Genomic DNA, 21,724 nt, shown 5'->3' with positions numbered 1-21,724 from the left:
TACTATACTCTGTAATATTTAGTAGATGTACATGTGTTCTTTGTTCATTTGTATTCTCTTAATGATTAAAAGTTTGAGGCAAACAATGATAATTCAAGATAGGAAAATATGTGGTAGTGTACTAAAATCTTTGTAGAACTTAAAAATGAACCTCATAGGTGTATTTTAAATGACAGGTTTCTTTGGGGGGAGGAGGCCTTTAATGAGATCTGCTGTCTTCCTTGCAAGGTTCCCCAAGTGTAAGATATTTTAATGAAAAATAATGGACTAGGTATTAAATAGATTTTAATTCAGTTTAGTTTTTTAAATTCAGATTTTTATTTAATAAAGTAATTTAATTTTTTTATATTAATTTAATACAATATCTTAATGTTGGGCCAATTTTTTAATCTTAACTATATTCCAAGAAAGAATAATACGTATTCTATTTTTAATAAGTAGAGCGTCTGGCAGAAAACGAAAAATATCTTGTTTTAAAGTCAGAATTCTTTTTCCTTTCATCAAATGGTCTTTAAATGGATTGGGGACAGTAGCATATTTGAAATTCTCATTTGAAATTTCAACTATACATCAGCCTATTAAATGCTCAGGGTGGTCTAACTGTAAAGAAACTTGTTTAACTTTATTTGTAGAATTTCTTACATTTCTCTGGCTTTGGAGCCCTTTTCTCCACCCAGAAACTTCACCATTTCATGAGATTTCATAACTAAGGAACACAGTTATGGCAATTTAGCTTGTCAGAGGCAAATAGCCCTTTATCTGGGTGTAGAGAGGGTTGATGAAACCACCTCTGTACTGCAGCGTAGGCAGAGGGAGCTGAAGTAACACGCTGGGAAACTGTCAGTCCTTTCCCTTGTTTTCAGGATGACAAAAAGTATTTTTGCACCTTCCCTGGAGAAAGCAAATAAGCTTATTTGCCTTCACTCACATATGTTCTGACTCATCTACCCAGGTGGCCTAGAACTATCTTAGGTCCTTTAAGAAAATGCATAAGGACTGTGTTACTGTTTATAACAAATGCTGTTTTACTAGAAAAGTTTTTAGTGTTTTTTTTTTAAATAAGCTTTTCAATAAGTCATTAATGCTGAAACACTAGTTCCATTGTCAACCTTTAAATAAATTTAAATATTGTTTTAATTAATTAAATCAATGTTTATTACATCTCATAAACTTTAATATTCTTTTCAAAGAAACCAACAAAAAACAGGAAGATCATAGGACAATGAACAAATCATAGATTGATTAAAGATTTAACACAGGAAGAACTGGGATTTTAAAACCCTACAGGAAAAAGAATTGTGTGCAATTGATTTTTAGCAAGCTAATAACATTCTAATCAATACAAGAAATCAAGACATTTAGTTTGATTGTAGGAGAGTCTGAAAATTTCTGCATGGCATATGAATAAATGCAACTAAACAAAAAAAAAAACAATGAGGAAACACCACAAATACAACAAAAACTGAGATTTATATTATTAGAATAACTTGTAATTTAAGAATATTATCAAACCCCAGTGAAATAAATAAGAAAAAGTCAAGCAGTTCATATATGGGGAAGTTGCCAGCCTTAAGTAAAAGAATTAATTTCCATCAACTAATATTTTCTGCACACCTATGCATTATACTATGGTTAGTGTTAGAATTTCTGTGGTAAAAGCAACACTCTCAGTCCTTTTGGGAAGAGAGGGAGGCAAGGTTCACATGAAACAAAGGAATACAGTGGAGTTCTGAAGATACATTTACAAATGCCAGCAAGGCTGTGGAAACTGGTTCAGTTATCATTCAAAAAATGACAAACATCTTTTTTTAACCTCAGAAGTGATCCTAATGAGATATTTTTTTTTAAAATAGCTTATGTGTTTTTAATAAATTGCTTCTATGTTGAGCAGTAGGGCTTGGTCCAGTAAGTAGGATTTCTTTACCCAAAGAAGAGTTACTTTATGATTAAAATTACAATTATAGGGGCGCCTGGGTGGCGCAGTCGGTTAAGCGTCCGACTTCAACCAGGTCACGATCTCACGGTCCGTGAGTTCGAGCCCCGCGTCGGGCTCTGGGCTGATGGCTCAGAGCCTGGAGCCTGTTTCCGATTCTGTGTCTCCCTCTCTCTCTGCCCCTCGCCCGTTCATGCTCTGTCTCTCTCTGTCCCAAAAATAAATAAACGTTGAAAAAAAAAATTTTTTTTAATTACAATTATATGGGGCATGTGGGTGGCTCAATCCATTTAGCATCCAACTCTTGATCTTGGCTCAGGTCATGATCTCATGGTTCATGGGATCAAGTCCATGTCAGGCTCTGCACTGACAGCATGGAGCATTCTTGGAATTCTCTCTCGCTCTCTCTGCCCCTCCCCTACTTGATCGCTCGCTCTCTCAAAAATAAATAAATAAAATTATAATTATGAAAATTGTACTAATATGAAATAATGTCATGAATAGGTGGCTATAGTTCTATTCATGCTGCTGAATTCACTTCTGTGAAATAAGTAAGTACTTGGTCATTAATGGTAGTAGGATTATGAGATATTAAAATTTATTTTGCATAATACTTAAGAAATTTTAAAACTCATTTTATTAAAAATGTTTTTTCCTCTTTTTAGCTGACTACACAAGACTCTGCCTTCCTCACATTTCCATAGCCAGCGACATGACCTGACACCTTGATGACCAGTCTCAGGGCCCTTGGGTGACTGGCTGGTGCACCATGGAACTTAAAGTATGGGTGGATGGAGTTCAGAGGATTGTTTGTGGGGTCACCGAAGTTACAACTTGCCAGGAGGTTGTAATAGCCTTAGCTCAAGCGATAGGTAAGTGAACTCTCTGAGAGTCTGAGACAAAGTGGTTTATCCTTCCTCTTGTTGTTTGGGGTTTTTTTTTGTATTAAATATAGATTTCTAGTTTTTTATTTGGTTCCATAATACAACTCAAGAGCACACTTTTACTTATTACAGTTCCCCATGCTTAAATAAGTCTGTAAAGACACTTGTCTTCTGGCTTCTCCCAGATTTACTGATCTTGAGTCCAGAGTCTGCACTGTCTCTGTTCTCTTATTGTTTATCCTAAACAATGATTTCTGGAACTAAAGATGTTTTCTTGAGCCAAAACATAGATTCCTAGTTCCCAGACCCCTCATTAGGAAAAAATCCTATTTACTGTTTATTCTGACTACTTTTTGAAAAGAAAAACATTGGGGTGCCTGGGTGGCTCAGTCATTCGAGCATCCAACTCCTGATACCGGCTCAGGTCATGATCCCAGGGTCACGTGATAGAGCCCCGCATCAAGGCTCCATGCTGAGCATAGAGCCTGCTTAAGATTCTCTCTCTCTCCCTCTCTCTCTCGCTCTCTCTCTCTTTGCTTGTGTGCTCTCTCTTTAAAATAAAAATGAAAAATTCAGGGGTGCCTGGGGTGGCTCAGTCAGTTAAGCATTTGAGTCTTCATTTCAGCTCAGCTCGTGATCTCACAATTCATGAGATTAAGCTTGAGATTCTCTCTCACCTTCTCTCTCTGCCCCTCCCCCACTCACATGTGTTCTCATTCTCTCTCTCAATAATAAACATTTTTAAAAAATAAAAATAAGGGGCACCTGGGTGGCTCAGTCAGTTAAGCATCCAACTTCGGCTCTGATCATGATCTCACAGTTCGTGAGTAGTTTGAGCCCCGTGTCGGGCTCTGCGCTGACAGCCTGGAGCCTGCTTCAGATTCTGTGTCTCCATCTCTCTCTGTCCCTCCCCCCACTTGCACTCTGTGTCTCTCTGTCTCTCAAAAATAAATAAATATTAAAAAAAAAAAAAAAAGAAGCCATGGGCAGTGTTTTAAAAGAAAATGAGTATATTTTACAGGGTGGCTAAGGAGTGCAGTAAGCTGCATCTGTCCATATCATATGATAGTCACATTTTCTACACAGAATTTCAAAGGGAAAATGCCCAGATATACCAGGTGTGTGTTTATCAATTTGAACTAAACAGTGTAATGTACCTGTTTGTGAACAAGCCAGAAAGAAGTTTTAACTAAAATCTACCCTCATTTTTGCTTTCTCGGTAACTCAGTCCAGACCGTTTTGAAAAGTTGATGACTTGAATATAGAGGTTTTATATTTCTCCAGACTTGGCCAAACAACTCTTTTCCTGTATCATAAATACTTCATTAAATTCAGAATTCATCTGAGAGATGACTCAACTGGCAACCAGCCGAGGACTGTTGATCCTTGTTTCTCTTGTGCCATAAGATTTTCTCAGCTTCAGATGCAGTACGCTTTTGATACGTACTTAAATATTTATCCGTCTTGTAATGTGGGTTATTGGCATTCAAAGTTTAAACACTAAGTGAAAGTTTTATAGTATTATTTTGACCTTATTTCCACTATAAGAAACAATAAGGGGTTTATCAATTGGGGAAAATTAATTCTGTGACATACAGTCCCAGAAATTCTATGGTTTAACACAGTAAAAGTTTAGGTATCCTGTTAGCGGAGTATGTACTGAATGAGAAAACTGCAGATGCTTCTAAAAAATGTATACTGAAGCAACTTGTAGAATACCTTCATGGGTTCAAACCCACATATTTGCCTCATGGGATGGAAACACCATAGATATATTCTTGATTAGGGATTATTGAAATTCTCTGGATAGCTAAAATTACTTTCAGGAAACCATCAGGACACAAAAATATTTACACAACTTGGTAATTTGCAAATATATAGGGCAGCAAACATTTTTTGACTTGGTGCTGCTAATCAATTGAGTCAAATTAGAAAATAGCTAAAAATAGAACATAAATTGGTAAAAGATGTTGAATGCATCTAATAGTATAGAAAGAAATCCTTTCTACTCTGATCTGTGACTACCTTGACAGGTTATATCTAGGTGGTGGAATAATGAGACAGAATAACAAAATAAAAACATAACTCTGAAACATTTAATTGGCATGAGATGGATAAACTGTCCTGCAGCGTGCTGTGTGTTTGGTCACTGTATACATCTTGGGCTTTCTGAAACAGTCCCAATTTCAGATATTTTATCTTGTTTTTCTCATAAACTATCCCAGAAATGCCATTATTTCACAATTCAAACTGCTTCTCAAATCTGTATGTGAAACAGAAAGCCTGTTTCAAGTTATAGTCCAGAAAATGCATTTGCTTTTACAATATTCCCCAAATATGAAAAGAATGTATTTCTGCCCTCAAGTAGCTTAGAACTTAAGTATGGCTAACAAAAGATTAGAGAGGAAAAGAGGAAGAAATCAAGGAGACTGAGGGAAAAGTTTTCTGATTCACACTCCTTTGTTGCCTGGTACCATTTGAGGTACTAAAGATTTAGAATTTTTCTCTGTTCCCACTTCTAATGATCTTATTCCTATATCTCCTTCAACTGGGGCCAGAGTTAGCATTTAATATAAACAAATTGATGGGGCTGGGGTCCAAGGTGGAGTGAACTGTTCGTAAGAAGCCTTGTTTCATATAGTTTGCCCCACGAGATCAGTTTTCAAACAAGCACATTTTATACTGAATTCTAATTTAACTATTCAACGCTTCTTTTCTCTGGAAGTCCCCCTACAGTAGGGATCCTGCTTGTTTATTCTTCTTACACCATTGCTTTGCCTAAAGTAAGTATTCAATAAAACATAGTTTCTAAAACAGTGGTGTCCCATAGAACTTTCTGCAAGGATAATAATGGTCTGTATCTGTGCTATGCAGTATAGTAACCATGAGCCACATGCAGCTACTGAATACTTGAAATGTGGCTAGTATAACTGAGGAAATGAATTTCTAATTAAAATTTAAATGTGGCTAGTGGTTAATGGGTATTGTAGTAAACTGTTCTAGAAGACGACTAACTGGTATCTCAAACTTCAAATGAGAGAACCCAAGTCTGTTTCTCCGCTGCTGCCCACCCACAAATTTCTTCTTTCTCTTTATCTCAACAAATGAAATCTCTTTTCTTTTAATTGATTAGACCAAAAACTTTTATGTGATCTTTTTTGTTGTTGTTCTAATATCTTACAACTAATCCAGTAACAAATCCTACCTGTACTACCTTCAGTATACATGCAGAATCTTGTTTCTCTTCACAGTCACTGTTAACAACTTGATGTAAGCCACCATCATTTCTCACTTAGGTTTTTGCTGTAGCCTTCCAACTCATCTCCCTGCATCATCTTGGTCCCCTCCAGCCTATTCTTAACAAATTTCTTTTATTTAATGTTTGTTTATTTTGAGACAGAGAAAGAGAGAGCACAAGTGGGGGAGGGTCAGAGAGAGAAGGAGACAGAGAATCCCAAGCAGGCTCCACACTGTCAGCACAGACCCCAGTGCAGGACTGGATCCCACAAACCATGAGATCATGACCTGAGCCGACATCAGGAGTTGGATGCCCAACTGACTGAGCCACCCAGGCATCCCATATTTCTTTTAAAGTAATACTTTTTTTTTTTAAAGTTTCTATTTAAATTCCAGTTAGTTAACATACAGTATAATATTAGTTTCACGCATACAATTTAGTGATTTCACACTTACATACAACACTTGTTGCTCATCATCAAGTGCCCTCCTTAAGCTTCATTACCTCCCCTCCACCCACCTCCCCTCTGGTAACCATCACTTTGTTCTCTATACTTAAGAGTCTGTTTCTTGGTTTGCCCCTCCCTCACCCTCCATGCTCCTTTGTTTTATTTCTTACATTCCACATATGAGTAAAATCATATGGTATTTGTCTTTCATTGACTGACTTATTTCCCTTAGCATAATACTTTGCAGCTCCATGCTGTTGCACATGGCAAGATTTCATTCTTGTTTTTGAGTAATATTCCATTGTGTGTGCGTGTGTGTGTGCGTGTGTGTGTGTGTGTGTGTGTGTAAGTCCATACAGTGGTCTTCAAGACACTAATGAATCTCTACTTTACCCCCTCACCAATCTGACTTCATTCTCTACCACTTACTTTTGATTGTCCCTTTACTTATACCAAAGATATTTCTGCCTCAGTCTTTGCCTCTGTTCTTTTCTCTGCTGAGAATACTCTGCACCCAGATATCTTCAAAATTCGTTCCCTTGGATCTCTGCTTAAATATCTTCCCACAAAAGATGTCCCTGACCACATATCCATACACACATGCACATACACTCACATACTCTTTATCTGCCATACTCTAATTTTCTCTATAGCACTTACCCCTCCTGACATATTACCTATAGGCCACATATATGGACCATATACACATTTTTAAATCTAAACATTTCTGAAAGCCTTAAATTTATCATACTTCATTTGTTAGCCACACTTGGAATGTCTTGAACTCATCTGGTGCTAAAAACTGTTCTGATTCAATATGAGGCTGTTTTTAATTTATATTTATTCCATTTGATATGAATGTTGATACATTTTACTTCGTAAACTGTAATATGTTTGATTATAGACCTATAGGGATAGCACCATGTTACCTTTCTAAAATCCAAAAAGTTCTGAAGTTTCAGCATATCTGGCCTTAAAGCTGTTGGATAATGGACAGTAGACCTACATTTATTTGTGTGCTGTATATTGCCTGCTACTGTTTTGTTATTGCCTATTCTCATAGCTTAAAGCCATGCCTAAGTAGTAGACACTCAATACATATTTGTGAATAACTGAATGAATTTTTTAAAGTTTTCTATAAATTACAGGCTGAACTAGGTGACCACCTAATGCCCTATCCATTTCTAAGAGTATATGATCCTTTAGAAGATAAGGAAAATAATATTTTATGTTCTCACATTTAACTCTTATTAATTTCATGCATAAATTATCAATTTTAGAAATTTACAAATTTACCCATTTTACAGATGTATTCATTATAGACTTTTTTGAAATTCAGAAAAGATACAAAGAAAATTTTAAAAATCACTCACGATCTTGCCTCCTAGAAGTAATCACTATACACACTCCTTTTATGTACCTCTAGATAAGTTTAAAGATTTCACTCTCCATAATTCTTGATAGTTTTAAAGTCTTATTTTTCATTTACTGGATTGTGAATTAAATTTTCCACTTAATCCTCGCAAATCTTATGAGGATCAGCTATTATCTCTATAGATGATCAAGCTAAGGCACAGAGATACCAGATAACTTGCCCAAGCTCCTAGAGCTAGTAAGAGGGTAACTGGGATTCAAACCAGTAGTCTTAATTCAAGAACCTTGCTCTTAACTTCTTGTATACTGTTTTGGTTATACCCCCTATAATCTCAGTGGACATCTGTTAGAAAGTATAGTTATTGATTGAATTATACTGAAACAAGAAATAAAAGTCCTTAATAGTAAATTATACTGCTTTTATGTAGCCAAGATTATCTTTTACAGTTTTGATATTTATAACAATAGTGTAATCATTCATAATTCTAAGTACTTTCTATATTTTCTACATCCATAAAAGATTATTTTAATGAATGTAAATACATGTAATTCATAGCATGCATCAGTCAGGATAGGTTAGATTATGCTACATTAACAAAAAGTCCCCCCAAATATTACTGGTCTATAGTGATAAATGTTACCTCTTATTTTGATTAATAGTATTTATGCAAAGTAAGCAACACAGTGCCTAGCAAATAGAGGCATAATAAATGTAAATCATTATGAAATCAATAAATTTAATGGTTTTATTATTTTTTAATAGTAGTAAACTCATCATATAATACTAAATAGTTCCTAAATTAATGTGCAGTGATTCTGTGATTACACGATAGATTACATGATATTCTCATCAACACTGTGGGAAAATATACTGTGAATGACTTAACTATGGGTTGTCTATAGCTGACCAACAGGTTATATTCAGAGATATTTACATTATATCACTGTCATTATAAATTAAATACTCTATGGTTAAAATTATCTTAATAGCTACACTTAGGACTTATAGAAAATCCATTGACAAATTTGCAGAGTAGTTGTATGTAATTGATAAATTGCTTTAAATTTTTTAAGCTTTGATTTCTTCACTGAAAAGTTGAGGATCATATCTATACTGCTTATTTCACAAAACCAATTAAGCCTGTGTGTAAAATATATTTTTATATATTTTATATATCTTTGTTTTATATATATGTGTGTGTGTGTGTGTGTGTGTGTGTGTGTGTCAGCATCAAAAGCATTTAACAGACTATAAAATGATACAATGCAATTTCTTTTACAGAGATGTTCCTTGTAAGAATTCTAAGTCATTATGAGAATGATTGGTTATGTTAACTAGAGTCTATATAAGAATCCAAAATGTTTATATAGCTCAAGGAGCAAAAAGTATCTGTTATTGGAAAAATTCAGGGCGGTAGGATTCATGATAAAGAATACGTTTACTGACATCACTTCTAATATATCCAGAAACAGGAAGATTTGTTAGCATTAAATTCATAAGTGATGAATGCAACTCTCTGTCATGTTTTTTTGAATAATGTATAGTATTCATTTTGGGGGTAAGAAGGATTTGAAACTGAAGAAAAAACCAAATGTCAGCTAAAGCTAAAACTTACAAAGAGGGTTGATGATCAAGGTGTTCAATAGAATTTATATCCCTAGGGCCTGACACTATTTCTGACAGGTATTTGATGTTCTATATGTACTTGTTGACTAAATAACAAGATGTGACTTTTCAATCATGATTTTGTTATTTGGCTCTCTATTTAGAAAATTTCTCTATTTAGAAAATTTCTGGAGAAATTTTCTAAAATTGTGTAGGGGCGCCTGGGTGGCGCAGTCGGTTAAGCGTCTGACTTCAGCCAGGTCACGATCTCATGGTCCGTGAGTTCGAGCCCCATGTCGGGCCCTGGGCTGATGGCTCGGAGCCTGGAGCCTGTTTCCGATTCTGTGTCTCCCTCTCTCTCTGCCCCTCCCCCGTTCATGCTCTGTCTCTCTCTGTCCCAAAAATAAATAAAAAACGTTGAAAAAAAAATTTTTTTTAAATAAAATGGTGTAAAAATGATTTACACAATGTTGTTGAGTGGTTGAAATAAGGGCATAATGTTTCTGAGTGACTCATATTTGAATATTTGAGTTTTGGTGTATATTTTCAAAAACTTCATATTACATACTATTCTGCTTTAACTTAGATGAGAAGAATCTATTATCCTATTTCCTTTTAATTTATGTCAATCATCCAGTGAGATTCCACTAATGCATTAAAGTCTCTCTATGTGATTTTCCTTATTATATGAAGTTAATATAATACTGGGAATACACTCAATTGCTTCATCTATCCAAAAGTACAATCAGTATTCTATTTACCATTCATTATTGTGGCACACATTTCTAAATAGCCACAACAGCCTAATCTACAAATGCTACAGGTAGGTAGGTAGGTAGGTAGGTAGGTAGGTAGGTAGATACTACTTTTTGTTAGTTTTAGGGGTACATCAAGATGGAATGCAAGGTACAACTCAGTGTATCCGTTTAATAAAATGCATTGAAAGGAGTTTTGCAGGAAGAATTTGAATCTATCCAAATGAAATAGGATCTTTAGGGTCTTGCCAAGTATGGTATTAAAAATAATTATTATGGGATTTAACTGTTACATAACCTATTTAAAACCCAATTTTTATAATAAAATCAAAGCTATTAATTTACCTTTTATAAAAGCTTTTTTATATTACTGGATAGATTTTTTTTTCTTTTTGTCTAACTGCACTAAATATGCATTATTTAACAAAAAAAGGGAAAACTGGCATTAAAAGTAATTCTAAATAATCTTCTACCAAGACATTCTCATAGGGCAGCAGTACCATTAAGCATTGGAAAAATTAGCTTCGTATTTAATTATGACTAAATTAGGGTCTCTAAAATTGTTAATATAACTTGTATAATGTAATGATTCTGTTTTCTTTTTCAAGATGCTTCATTGGCCTGGTAGAATTAGAGAGGGCTCTGCTGATCTAGTCTAACCCCTCATATTACTTACGAGGACACAGAGCTCCAGATAAGAGTGAGATTCTAAAAGTAGTTGACAGGCAGGAAAGCCAAGAACACAGAGTGCTGTGATCTTTGAAGCAGTGAGTACACGTGGAACAGTTTTTGCCTTGCAGATTTGTCATGTGGTTTTTCTTGGAGTAATTACAGTCACTTTTAACCTGAAAGTCACTAGAAACGTTTTTACTCCAAGAAGCCAATCCACTGTACTAAGGCTTTCTTCTTCATTCCCCTTGTTTGCCCAGGCATTTTGATAATAGTAACAACTAATATTTGTATAGAACTTTTCAATTTTAGAAAAAAAAATTTATATTTCACATCTCATTTGACTCACAACAGTTATCAGTAAGAAAATACTATTCTCACCCTTTAGATGAGGAAACTGAAGCCAAAGGAAATTTAATGCATCACGCAGATCATTTAAGTAGCTGGCAGAGCCAAACTTGAACACAGGCCTTCTGACTCCAGAGCCTTTTTGCTCTTTCCAGCTCTGTATAGTTGAGAGTTGTTGAAAGGTGCTGAAGGATTTTTAAGTCAGATTATTGTCATGTCACATCATTTTTAAGAGGTCTCTGGTCAACCCTTTTGTTATGTGACTAACAATGTTTAAAATTAATAATGGCTACCATGTATTGAATGCCTGCCATGGGCCAGGCAGTGTTGTAGGTGCTTACTATGTCTGACTCTGACTCCCAGAACCTGTGACATACTGCTACGGTCTCTATTTTAGAAGTGAGGTTATGCTACTTATCCAGTAGGCAATTAAAACATAGGACTGAGGTGCCTGAGTGGCTCAATCTATTAAGCCTCAGACTCTGGATTTTAGCTCAGGTCATGACCTTATGGTGGTGAGATGGAGCCCCGTGTTGGGCTCCATGTTGGGCGTGAAACCTGTTTAACATTCTCCCTCTCCCTCTCCCTCCCCTTCCCCTCCCCCCCACCCCTCTCCCCCTTCCCCTCTCTGACTCTGTGTCTGTCTCTCTCAAGAAAAAAAACAAAAAAACAAAACCTGGGATTAAAACTCCAGTCTGTTTGCCTCCCAAGCTTCAACTTCGCAGCTGTACCCAAGATTCAGTATCCTTATAGGAGAATATATGCATATGTTTAAAGCAGTATCATTCTTTGTGTACTAACTCTACACTGCATACATGGCTACTCATATACATAGGAATATGTATATCCAGATCTTAATTTATTGACCTAGTAACTGAGAAAATAACTACTACTGGTTCAGAAGCTCATGAAATTCAAAAAGAAGATAAATCAGTAGCTGTATGGACCAGTATTATAATTACTAGGTGCCAGGATAAGTTTTTTTCTTCCTTGTAATAATGTTAAGTAGTAATGGATGCTTTTTTATTGAGATGTAATTGACATGTAACATTTATATTAGTTTCAGGTATGTAGTGGATATTTTTAACAAAATATCCATCTGACCTACCTACCTTAAATGAAAATGTTTAGAAACTGTGTTCAATTTAATGATATTATACTGTCTTCTGAAATTTTATCTTCTGTAATTACTAGTTAGGTTCAGTATTTCTATTTATATATGATTTTATTACTGTTTTTTTTTAATATTTTTGCCTTTAAAATTTTTTTTTAATCGGCTTCTAAGCTACAACTATCAAAACTGTAGAAGGCTTCTCTTTCAGCCCCTATTTTTTTACAAAATTATTTTGAAGAGTTGTTTTCACTGAAGTGATTTTTATTTGCCACAGGTATGCAGAAAGATACCAGCAGTGTGAGCTATGGGATGGCCAAGCCCTTATGCAGAAACAGAGGAAAGACCTGTACAGCCACCTCTTAGCTAAGTAGCATGTTGTTCACTGGCTCAATATCTCCTTTCAGGAGGAAAATGGGCCTCTAACCTTCCCAAGTTCTAATGTGCAGAGAAAGCATAGGAATTCACAAAGAGGAAATTTATTCCAGTTTTGAAGTTCTACCTAGTTCCTGCGACCAGGCCCTCATGGCTTCCAGCGGGGCATTCTCCTGTCATCCTTTGTTTTATCTAGAAGTCTTGTCCCACACAGGAAGGTCTAGGGAATCAGGCATTTAACAAGAGCATAAAAGTCTCCCTGAGTTTTCAAGTGTTCAATTTCTAAGCAAATCTGAAGGATATATATAATTCACATCCCATAATTTTATGCTGTTAACATATCTTCAAGGGAAGTTTTAAAAGCAGCATGGACTAGACTTTGATGCTAATCAAGAAGACACATTTATTAAATAGTGTCCTCTGTAGCATTATTTTAGCTATTGCATATGCCACTTTGACAGTTTGTTATTATCTTTTTTATCTAGGTCGAACTGGAAGGTACACTCTTATAGAAAAATGGAGAGATACTGAAAGACACTTAGCGCCTCATGAAAATCCTATCATATCCTTAAACAAATGGGGGCAGTATGCTAGTGATGTACAGCTAATTTTACGTCGAACTGGGCCATCTCTTAGTGAGCGACCCACTTCAGACAGTGTGGCTCGAATTCCTGAAAGAACTTTATACAGGCAGAGTTTGCCCCCTTTAGCCAAACTGAGGCCTCAGATTGACAAATCAATCAAAAGGAGAGAACCTAAAAGGAAATCATTAACATTTACAGGAGGTGCCAAAGGATTAATGGACATTTTTGGAAAGGGTAAAGAAACTGAATTTAAGCAAAAGGTGCTGAATAACTGCAAAACAACAGCAGATGAGTTAAAGAAGCTGATTCGGCTACAGACAGAGAAGCTTCAATCCATTGAGAAAGAGCTAGAATCAAATGAAATCGAAATACAGTTTTGGGAGCAAAAGTATAATTCTAACCTTGAAGAGGAAATTGTCCGCCTGGAGCAAAAGATCAAAAGAAATGATGTAGAAATTGAAGAGGAAGAATTTTGGGAAAATGAATTGCAGATTGAACAGGAAAATGAAAAACAGCTGAAGGATCAACTTCAAGAAATAAGACAGAAAATAACAGAATGTGAGAGCAAATTAAAGGACTATTTGGCTCAGATCCAGACTATGGAAAGTGGTCTTGAAGCAGAAAAATTACAACGGGAAGTTCAGGAGGCACAAATCAATGAAGAAGAGGTTAAAGGAAAGATTGGTAAGGTCAAAGGAGAAATTGACATTCAAGGCCAACAGAGTCTGAGGCTGGAAAATGGCATTAAAGCTGTAGAGAGATCTCTTGGACAAGCCACCAAACGATTACAGGTAAGAACATTTTTATAAAAAGGATGTTTCGTCTGTTTAAAAGAATTAATATATTCTTGGCATTTTCTTTAATGATTGTCCATTTTCTCTTATATTGAAAGTTAGAAAGCTATCTTGGCTTATAAGTTTCTTAGAATTTCTGTGACTTACAACAAAGCTAAGATGTGAGACCAAAACAGAGATGAGCGCTAAAGCCACACTGATCCTTGTTCCATGGCAACAGGTTTCTTACTGTGTGTCAGTTGTAACATTAGGTAATTGGATACAGAGAATAGAACCTCAGAGCTGGAATGGACACTAATGATGAGATAGTGAATCTGACCTTCACTCCTTTTAAAGATAAGGAATCCAGTGCAAAAGAGATTACTGCAGATTGGTTTGCCAGGGACTGTGTGGCTAGTTAACTGCTTATCTATTACTTCTCCATTGTTGCTAACCCCATCTTTCTTGAGATGTAAATAGTTCCCTTCTCTCCACATTACTTACTCTCCTTTGCTTTCCTGAGGAGAGGGACACAGAGGTTCCTCTCTGATTTTCCACTCTCTGGTTCACATACGAGAATATTTATATTTTGCCATTAGGTGCTGATTACTCAACTTAAATTTCTTAGACACCCGTTCTTGAAAAGAAAATGTGATGATGTTAGGAGAATTACAAAAGAGGTATTAAAAATAAATAATAGTTAAAATATTAAATATTAATATTAAATAAAAGCTTAAATAGTACATAAATTCACATTTCTGATTTTTGTTACATTTGGCCACATTTCAAATGCTCTGTGGCACATGCCTAGTGGTTGCTGTATTATTGATCAGTGCTGGTTAAGAAGCTTGCTATTCAGAGTGATCCATGCAGTTCAGGACACATTTGTTAAAAATTCAGAATCTATATTTGTAATAAGGTGTCCAGATAGTGCCTACGCACGTGGAAGTTTGAGAAGAATTTCTCAACTGGAATATCAACAGTTTTATCAGCAGAGAAAGCTGAGCTTTCAGAAAGAACTTTCATGATTTCATTTCTGTGCCACTAACCATAGTGAGAAAGAAAACTGCCACCAAAATTTTGAAAATTGAGAATTTCTCATGCAGTGGAAAGTTGTTAACCTCTGATTTGTCAGTATTCTACTATTTGGATTCACTTTGACCCTTAAAAAGGATACAATTGGAAGTTGTGTTGCCTTTGCTATTATCTACAGGAAACACTAATTCTTGACAGCCATTACTAGTAAATCTCACCACCCATTGAAAAATATTTCATAATCAAACTAACATATCTCCAAGTACCTGCTACGCTCAAAGTAAGTGGAGGAAGCAACCACTCATTTCTGGTATCTCTCCCCTACCCCTGCCAGGTTCATCAAACAGACTCAACCTGGATGAGTCCTTGCCACTTTTCCCTATAGTGCAGTAAAGGAGAGAAAGAGAACTTCATCAATGCCTTTCCTTGTTTTTTGAGCTTTCTGGCTGTCCAAACTTGATCTCCTTTCTTTAAAGATCTTCGGGGGGCGCCTGGGTGGCGCAGTCGGTTAAGCGTCCGACTTCAGCCAGGTCACGATCTCGCGGTCCGTGAGTTCGAGCCCCGCGTCGGGCTCTGGGCGGATGGCTCAGGGCCTGGAGCCTGTTTCCGATTCTGTGTCTCCCTCTCTCTGCCCCTCCCCCGTTCATGCTCTGTCTCTCTCTGTCCCAAAAATAAATAAACGTTGAAAAAAAAAAAAAAATTAAAAAAAAAAAAATCTTCGGTTCTCAGATCTGTCTTTGCCAAGGATTTAATTAAGAACCCCACAGTGAAAATCTTGTGGGAACTTTGCTTTCCTCATGCTCTAATATAAATCTCAATAACAGATCCCACGAACACTTGAACAGTCCACCAAATACAAGAACTTTTCTGAGTCTCACAGACCAAATGACTATGAATTTTACAGTCGGTTTTGAAGTAAATAATAGGGAAATTTATTTGTGAACAGCTTATAGCAACATTGCTATAAACACTGGGATGGATGGAAACCGGTATTTATTGATGAAAGTCTATAGATATAGATTTATTTCATCAGGTGTATAGTGAATTCCTAACAGAGGAAAGCATCACATTTAAAAGGACAGACTAAAGAAGCTCTTCTTTATTTGCTTACTTTTTGGCCTGTGCCACAGAACAAAAATGACCTCTTTTTAGCCTCTTTTTAGCAAATTTAACACAGATTTGTTGACTGTGTTCTTGTGCAAGCAAGTATCACACACACAGCCCCCACAAGCAGATGGACTATCACCAGGATGTCTTTAGCTGGCCAATAGTGACTCCTCCAATAAAAAGAAAAATTTTAACTTCCATCTAGGACAAAGAACAAGAACTGGAGCAGTTGACTAAAGAGCTGCGTCAAGTCAATCTCCAGCAGTTTATCCAACAGACAGGGACAAAAGTTACCGTTTTGCCAGCGGAGCCCATCGAAGTAGAGGCCTCACATGCAGACATAGAAAGGGGTAAGGTGTTGAGAAATCTGCTCTTTTCCCTTTATTCTCACTGGTTAACTTTGAATAAACTGCTTGCATTCAGTTAAAACGTTAACCTGCCACTCAAAGCTTGGGCCACTTAAAAAAAAATTGATGTACGTCCTGTTTCTGGGGAAAATCAATAATAGTTAGGTTATTTCATTTACTTAGAAAAGCATGTAATCCCCAAATCTTCTGTCATTTGTTTTAAACGGCTTCTTTAAGAAACTTTTTCCTGACGTATGAGTCAAATTTTAGCTTCTGTTTCTGACACCTCTTCCTCCTCTCCTAAAAGTCTTTATTATTAATTTGTGCTGATATTTAAAAGATATGTATCATCCGAACAACCAAGAAAGAGAAGCAAAATGCTCACCTTTTTACAAAGATCATTAACTGTTGAAACCACTGAAAACTGTTTTTATCACTGAGAGGGTCAAGAAGACTTAGCCTTCTCCTCGTACCCCAGACCCCACGGGGGACTACAGTTTTACAGTGTAATGTTAGTTGGCTCTTCAGGCAGGAAAAATTCTAATTTTGCACGTTGCTAAGTCCTTCGAGTTGCTGAGTCCACAAAATGGCTTTCTTTGTTTTCTGTGTAGAGGCACCATTCCAGTCCGGGTCCCTGAAGCGTCCCGGTTCATCTCGGCAGCTCCCCAGTAATCTCCGTATTCTACAGAATCCTATCTCATCTGGTTTTAATCCTGAAGGCATATATGTATAACATTATCTGTCTTCAGGGGAGAGACCCAATGAAGGTACCAAGGACAGTGAAAATTCCTTCTTTGATTTGTGCCAATGATGAACAGAGGATATATTTCACAAGCCACCGTATCTTTTTTCTGTCCTAAATTGCATACCACTTGGAGCCATACCCTGTGCACTGATGCTAAAGAACAAAGAAACTGTGTTTTCACACATCAACAGTGTTGACGTTTTTGTCCAGCAGCTGTAATGCAAAGCCTTCATTTTTATTTGTAGCATTTTGAGAGCATTAGGAAAGTATTATACTGTGTGTATACATAAATAAAACCATGACAAGAGTGAAGAGAAATACGTGACTGGCTTAGTTTAATTTATTCCATATAATCGATTAATGGGTAAATGTTGATGTTTTAATATTTTTTATTAATACTTATCCTGTGACCTAATTACATTATATATGGTGTGATTATGACTGTGTGCATGTTGCCAGACTCCATCCATACATTGCCAATTTACAGCTCTACAGGTGTCATAGGGTGCTCCACCATCAAAACTAAGTCTTTAAGAACCCACTTGTATTTATTTTGTGTACCTGTCCTAACCATTGCTTAATTAGATCCAGTCATTCAGGTTTTCTTTTTAATCTGGACTTTAATCTTTTCTTTACAATATTTCCAGTACATGAATGACCACATAGCAGAATAGAAATATTTTCATGAGGTTAATTGTATCTTTAACAAACAAACATGTAACTGTTGACTATCCAAACAGGTGTGGGGTTTCCTGATACATTATGTGTTTTGTTTCTGCCCTGCCTTAATCACTTTAATCTCATGGGTCCTCAAGAGTTGCCATAATACATAAGTTAGAGATACCTGGTGGGTCTGCTTCAGAAAGGTTACTTTAGGTGATACATTTTTAAAATGACCCACTTCATATGTATGATCTGTTGGTGTAAGCACCCATGGGCAAGCTTTTGCTTGCACATAATTTACTCTGTACTTTATGAACTATTGCTAGTTCTCCAATCGGTTAGAGAGAAAGTATGTTGGAGTTAGGTACTTTTTGCAAAGGAAATTAAGTTAATCTTTTTTTTTTTTTTTCCCATTTTTGAGCTTGACTTTTACATGTAGGACATGAGTCTCCATTTGTACATATATTTTCTCTATTTATAAAACCAAAAATGAGTCAATACCTCTCCCATGAGTGGTGACTTAACTAAGATTCACAAGTAATATCTGGATGGATGTGGTCAGATACCATTTAGCCATTTTTACATTCCCTCTGATCAAAATTTGGTACAGTATAATTAAGACTTTAAACTGAAATTTAAAGTAGTTTTTAATTCTGAGGAAAATATATTCTCTGTATTACATGCAACAAAGTAAAAGTGGATTAGTATATTAATGCCATGGTAACAATAAAAAGATGTAAGTTATATCTTATGCATGAGGGCAACTTTGGATGTTTTAACACATTTGACTTATTTTTGGTTTAATGAATGCTGAGAATGCTGCATTTAGGTTTCCAATGAAAACTTTTAAGAATGGCTATGAAAATATATAGAAGCTTCTAGAGAACTGAAAGTAATAATGCAGAGTTGCCTTTTCTAGTCCAGCTAAATGGCAGACCTCAACTAAAGATATTATTTTCTTTGGGTTCTTGGAGTTATCAAGTTGACTGTGCCATTATACTATTTTGCAAATAACTTGATAAATAAGTTATTCTTACCTAAATAACTACAGTCTGTACACATTTGCTCTCAATTTATAATAGTTATTTCATATCTACATATATTTAAAAATTAGGAGAATTAAAAAAATCAAAATAATTTGTAGATTTTGTGACAGCAATGATTTATGTATGCCCAATATATGCCTTATTTTTAAAGGGTTCCATCCTATACCAAGAGTCATTTTGTTATTGTTGTTCAGAGAAATTAAGATCTTATTCACAAAGAAAAACATTTTTATAAATTGATCACATCCTATTTAAATCAAAATGTTAAACTGAAGATATATTAAACTTTGCAGTTTGTAATTGCAAAGATGCCTTGGTGTGCCATCAAAAACACGAAGTCAATATCCAACTTAATTGTTGTAAATTATTATCAGCATTAACCTAATAACTTTAAAGAAAGACTGGCAGCATTGTGACAACTTTATCTGAATTTTCAAATGCCAGGTAATCTTTATGTACCTAATTATAGATAGAAATACTATTTCCTAGGTGAGAAGAATATATAAATGTGAATTTGATAAATACATTGAGCAGCTATACTTTTTAATCAGTTATATTACTTCTGGAAGAACATCTCTAAGAAATATTTTCTAAGTCTTTTTTTAAAATAGAAGAAAGAAAACTCATTTCCCTAGAACATCTTAAAAATATTGTAGTCTATTCCTGATCATTTTTATCTATTGTGAATATAGATGAGTTAGATTAAGTGCCACATCTTTTGGATACATTTCAGAGGGGGACAGTGGGCAATGATATACAAAAAATACCAAATATAAAATTTTGCATCTGGGGGAATATTCAGGTTCTAAATACTAAACTAGATTATAAGGTTTTTATTATTATTATTATACTTTAAGTTGTTGTTTTATTAAGATTTCCTGTATTAAGTACATTAGAAGATATTTTTTTCTTACCAAGGAACGATTTGAAATAGCACTGGTATATTTGACCCTTTAGAATGTCTAGCATCTTCAGAGAATGATCCATAGTTGGTTGCCTCAGTCCTTTTTTTTTTCCTTATGAGATATTTTGGTTGAGTAGCATGTTTTGTTTTGTTTTGTTTTGTCCTGATGCACAGGGAATTGATATGTGAGACTTTGGTTAGTATTAATAGTAGTTACCTATTTAATTCCCTCAGTCATCCCTGAATAATCATCAATTCCCATAGTTCAAATAAATCATAAACTAGAGCTAAAACAGTAAAGATGCAGAATTTATGGTGTGAAGTGTGATTATTAACAGTGTTCAAGAACAAAACACTTGCTTCCAGAGCATAAATAAATTTTGTACCTGCATTAAAAGAACATTTTCTTTGTGAATAAGAGAAAAACAGTCTTTAGAGTAAAGAAACTTCATTTAAAGCCATTTCTGTGAACATCTTTCCAAGTTAGAACTATAATAATGGATTGAGGAAATAATACGGAAAAGGCAAAAACTCTTGATTTCAGGTGTGCAAAGGATGTGGGCAGATGGGCATTTCCCTGTGTGCATTGCCTTTGAAAAATTGGGCCTTAATTTATATGTATGTAACAGTGCTGTGTTCACATCCCTCTTCTACCTAAAGTTGTCTTTATTAATCCATATTGTATTAAAATTTAGCTCATAAGTATTACTTTTATATTATGTCCATTTTTTTGCATGTTTATACTATTTGCTACAGTATTTTTAAGTTTTGGGTGAAGGCCATCAGCTGTGTGGAGAAGACAAAACAATCACTATTTATTCAGTATTGCTGCTTTACGTTTCCAGAATAAGCTTTCTATGCCAGGACAGTGACTGCTTGAAAGCTGCAGGAGCTCTATTCCAATGCATTTTATATATTTTTAGAAACCAAATACATGCAGATAACTATTTAGTATACTAATTATATTAAACCAGCAGAAATATAAAGGCAATAAAGTATATACATATATATATGGGGGGAGGGAAAGATTAAAAAATAGGTTTACAGCCAGACATGGTGATAGCCCTAAATATATTTCCAATCTGTCTTTTGGTATTGACCCAAGGAGGATTTGAGTTGCTGCAGCTTTAAACAGATAATTGCCACGTTCACTACTGTGGACACATAAATATGCTTTTAGTACTGCTTTGCTTATGTACCAATAAAATATCTGTAATATGTATTATATGTAATTCTTTTTTTTTTTGACTTTCATTTCAAAATGTATATTTTCTGATTATTATCATGAGCTGTAAAACAAAGGATCAGTATCTGATATTCTCCCAAGTAATAAATTTTCAGGATTCATTGGGGCATTACAGTTGCTGGTTTGTTTCTTATGTGTTTAATATTTCAAAATATGAGTTTGTTTTCTTTAAAAGATACTAAAGAGAAAAGGTCTGCATAACCGTGACATAAAATTACATTTCTCTGAAAGTAATGTTAAAAGAATTACCAATTGCTAGATAAGGTAGCTGTTTTATCCAAGTGAAACTTAAGAAATTAATGCCTCCCTTTTATTTCAAAAGCAAAAGGAAAAAATTGTATCTTAATGAACCTCTGTATTCTCAGATTTCTTTAAAACCATAAATGAGGGGAACAATTAAATACCTACTATGTACCCAGTACAATAATAGGAGACACATTGAGCCATGCAGGGAAACTCCTCCAAATCATACAACTAATGAATAACTTACAGGGCACTTGAACTTAGACCTTTCTGATACCAAAGTACTTTTC

At 35.2% G+C, this 21,724-nt stretch overlaps 1 protein-coding gene across 3 annotated transcripts in view; it reads left to right on the top strand.

Moving 5' to 3' along the window:
* RASSF8 (Ras association domain family member 8) overlaps positions 1-21,305 on the top strand; it is a 119,364-nt gene extending 98,059 nt beyond the window's left edge. For all 3 annotated transcript variants that reach the window (XM_086713818.1, XM_025930671.2, XM_086713819.1), the window contains exons 2-5: positions 2,599-2,805; positions 13,227-14,116; positions 16,446-16,590; positions 17,199-21,305. In XM_086713818.1, the coding sequence (XP_086569944.1) occupies positions 2,703-2,805; positions 13,227-14,116; positions 16,446-16,590; positions 17,199-17,320 (1,260 nt within the window). In that variant the 5' untranslated portion in view covers positions 2,599-2,702 and the 3' untranslated portion in view covers positions 17,321-21,305. The remainder of the gene's footprint in view (positions 1-2,598; positions 2,806-13,226; positions 14,117-16,445; positions 16,591-17,198) is intronic.
* The last annotated feature ends 419 nt before the right edge of the window (positions 21,306-21,724 follow it).

The sequence above is a fragment of the Puma concolor genome, chromosome B4 (assembly GCF_028749965.1).
Source record: "Puma concolor isolate L17-30 chromosome B4, mPumCon1.1.hap2, whole genome shotgun sequence".
NCBI classification, from domain to species: Eukaryota; Metazoa; Chordata; class Mammalia; order Carnivora; family Felidae; genus Puma; species Puma concolor.
This window is presented reverse-complemented; position numbering and strand designations above follow the sequence as displayed.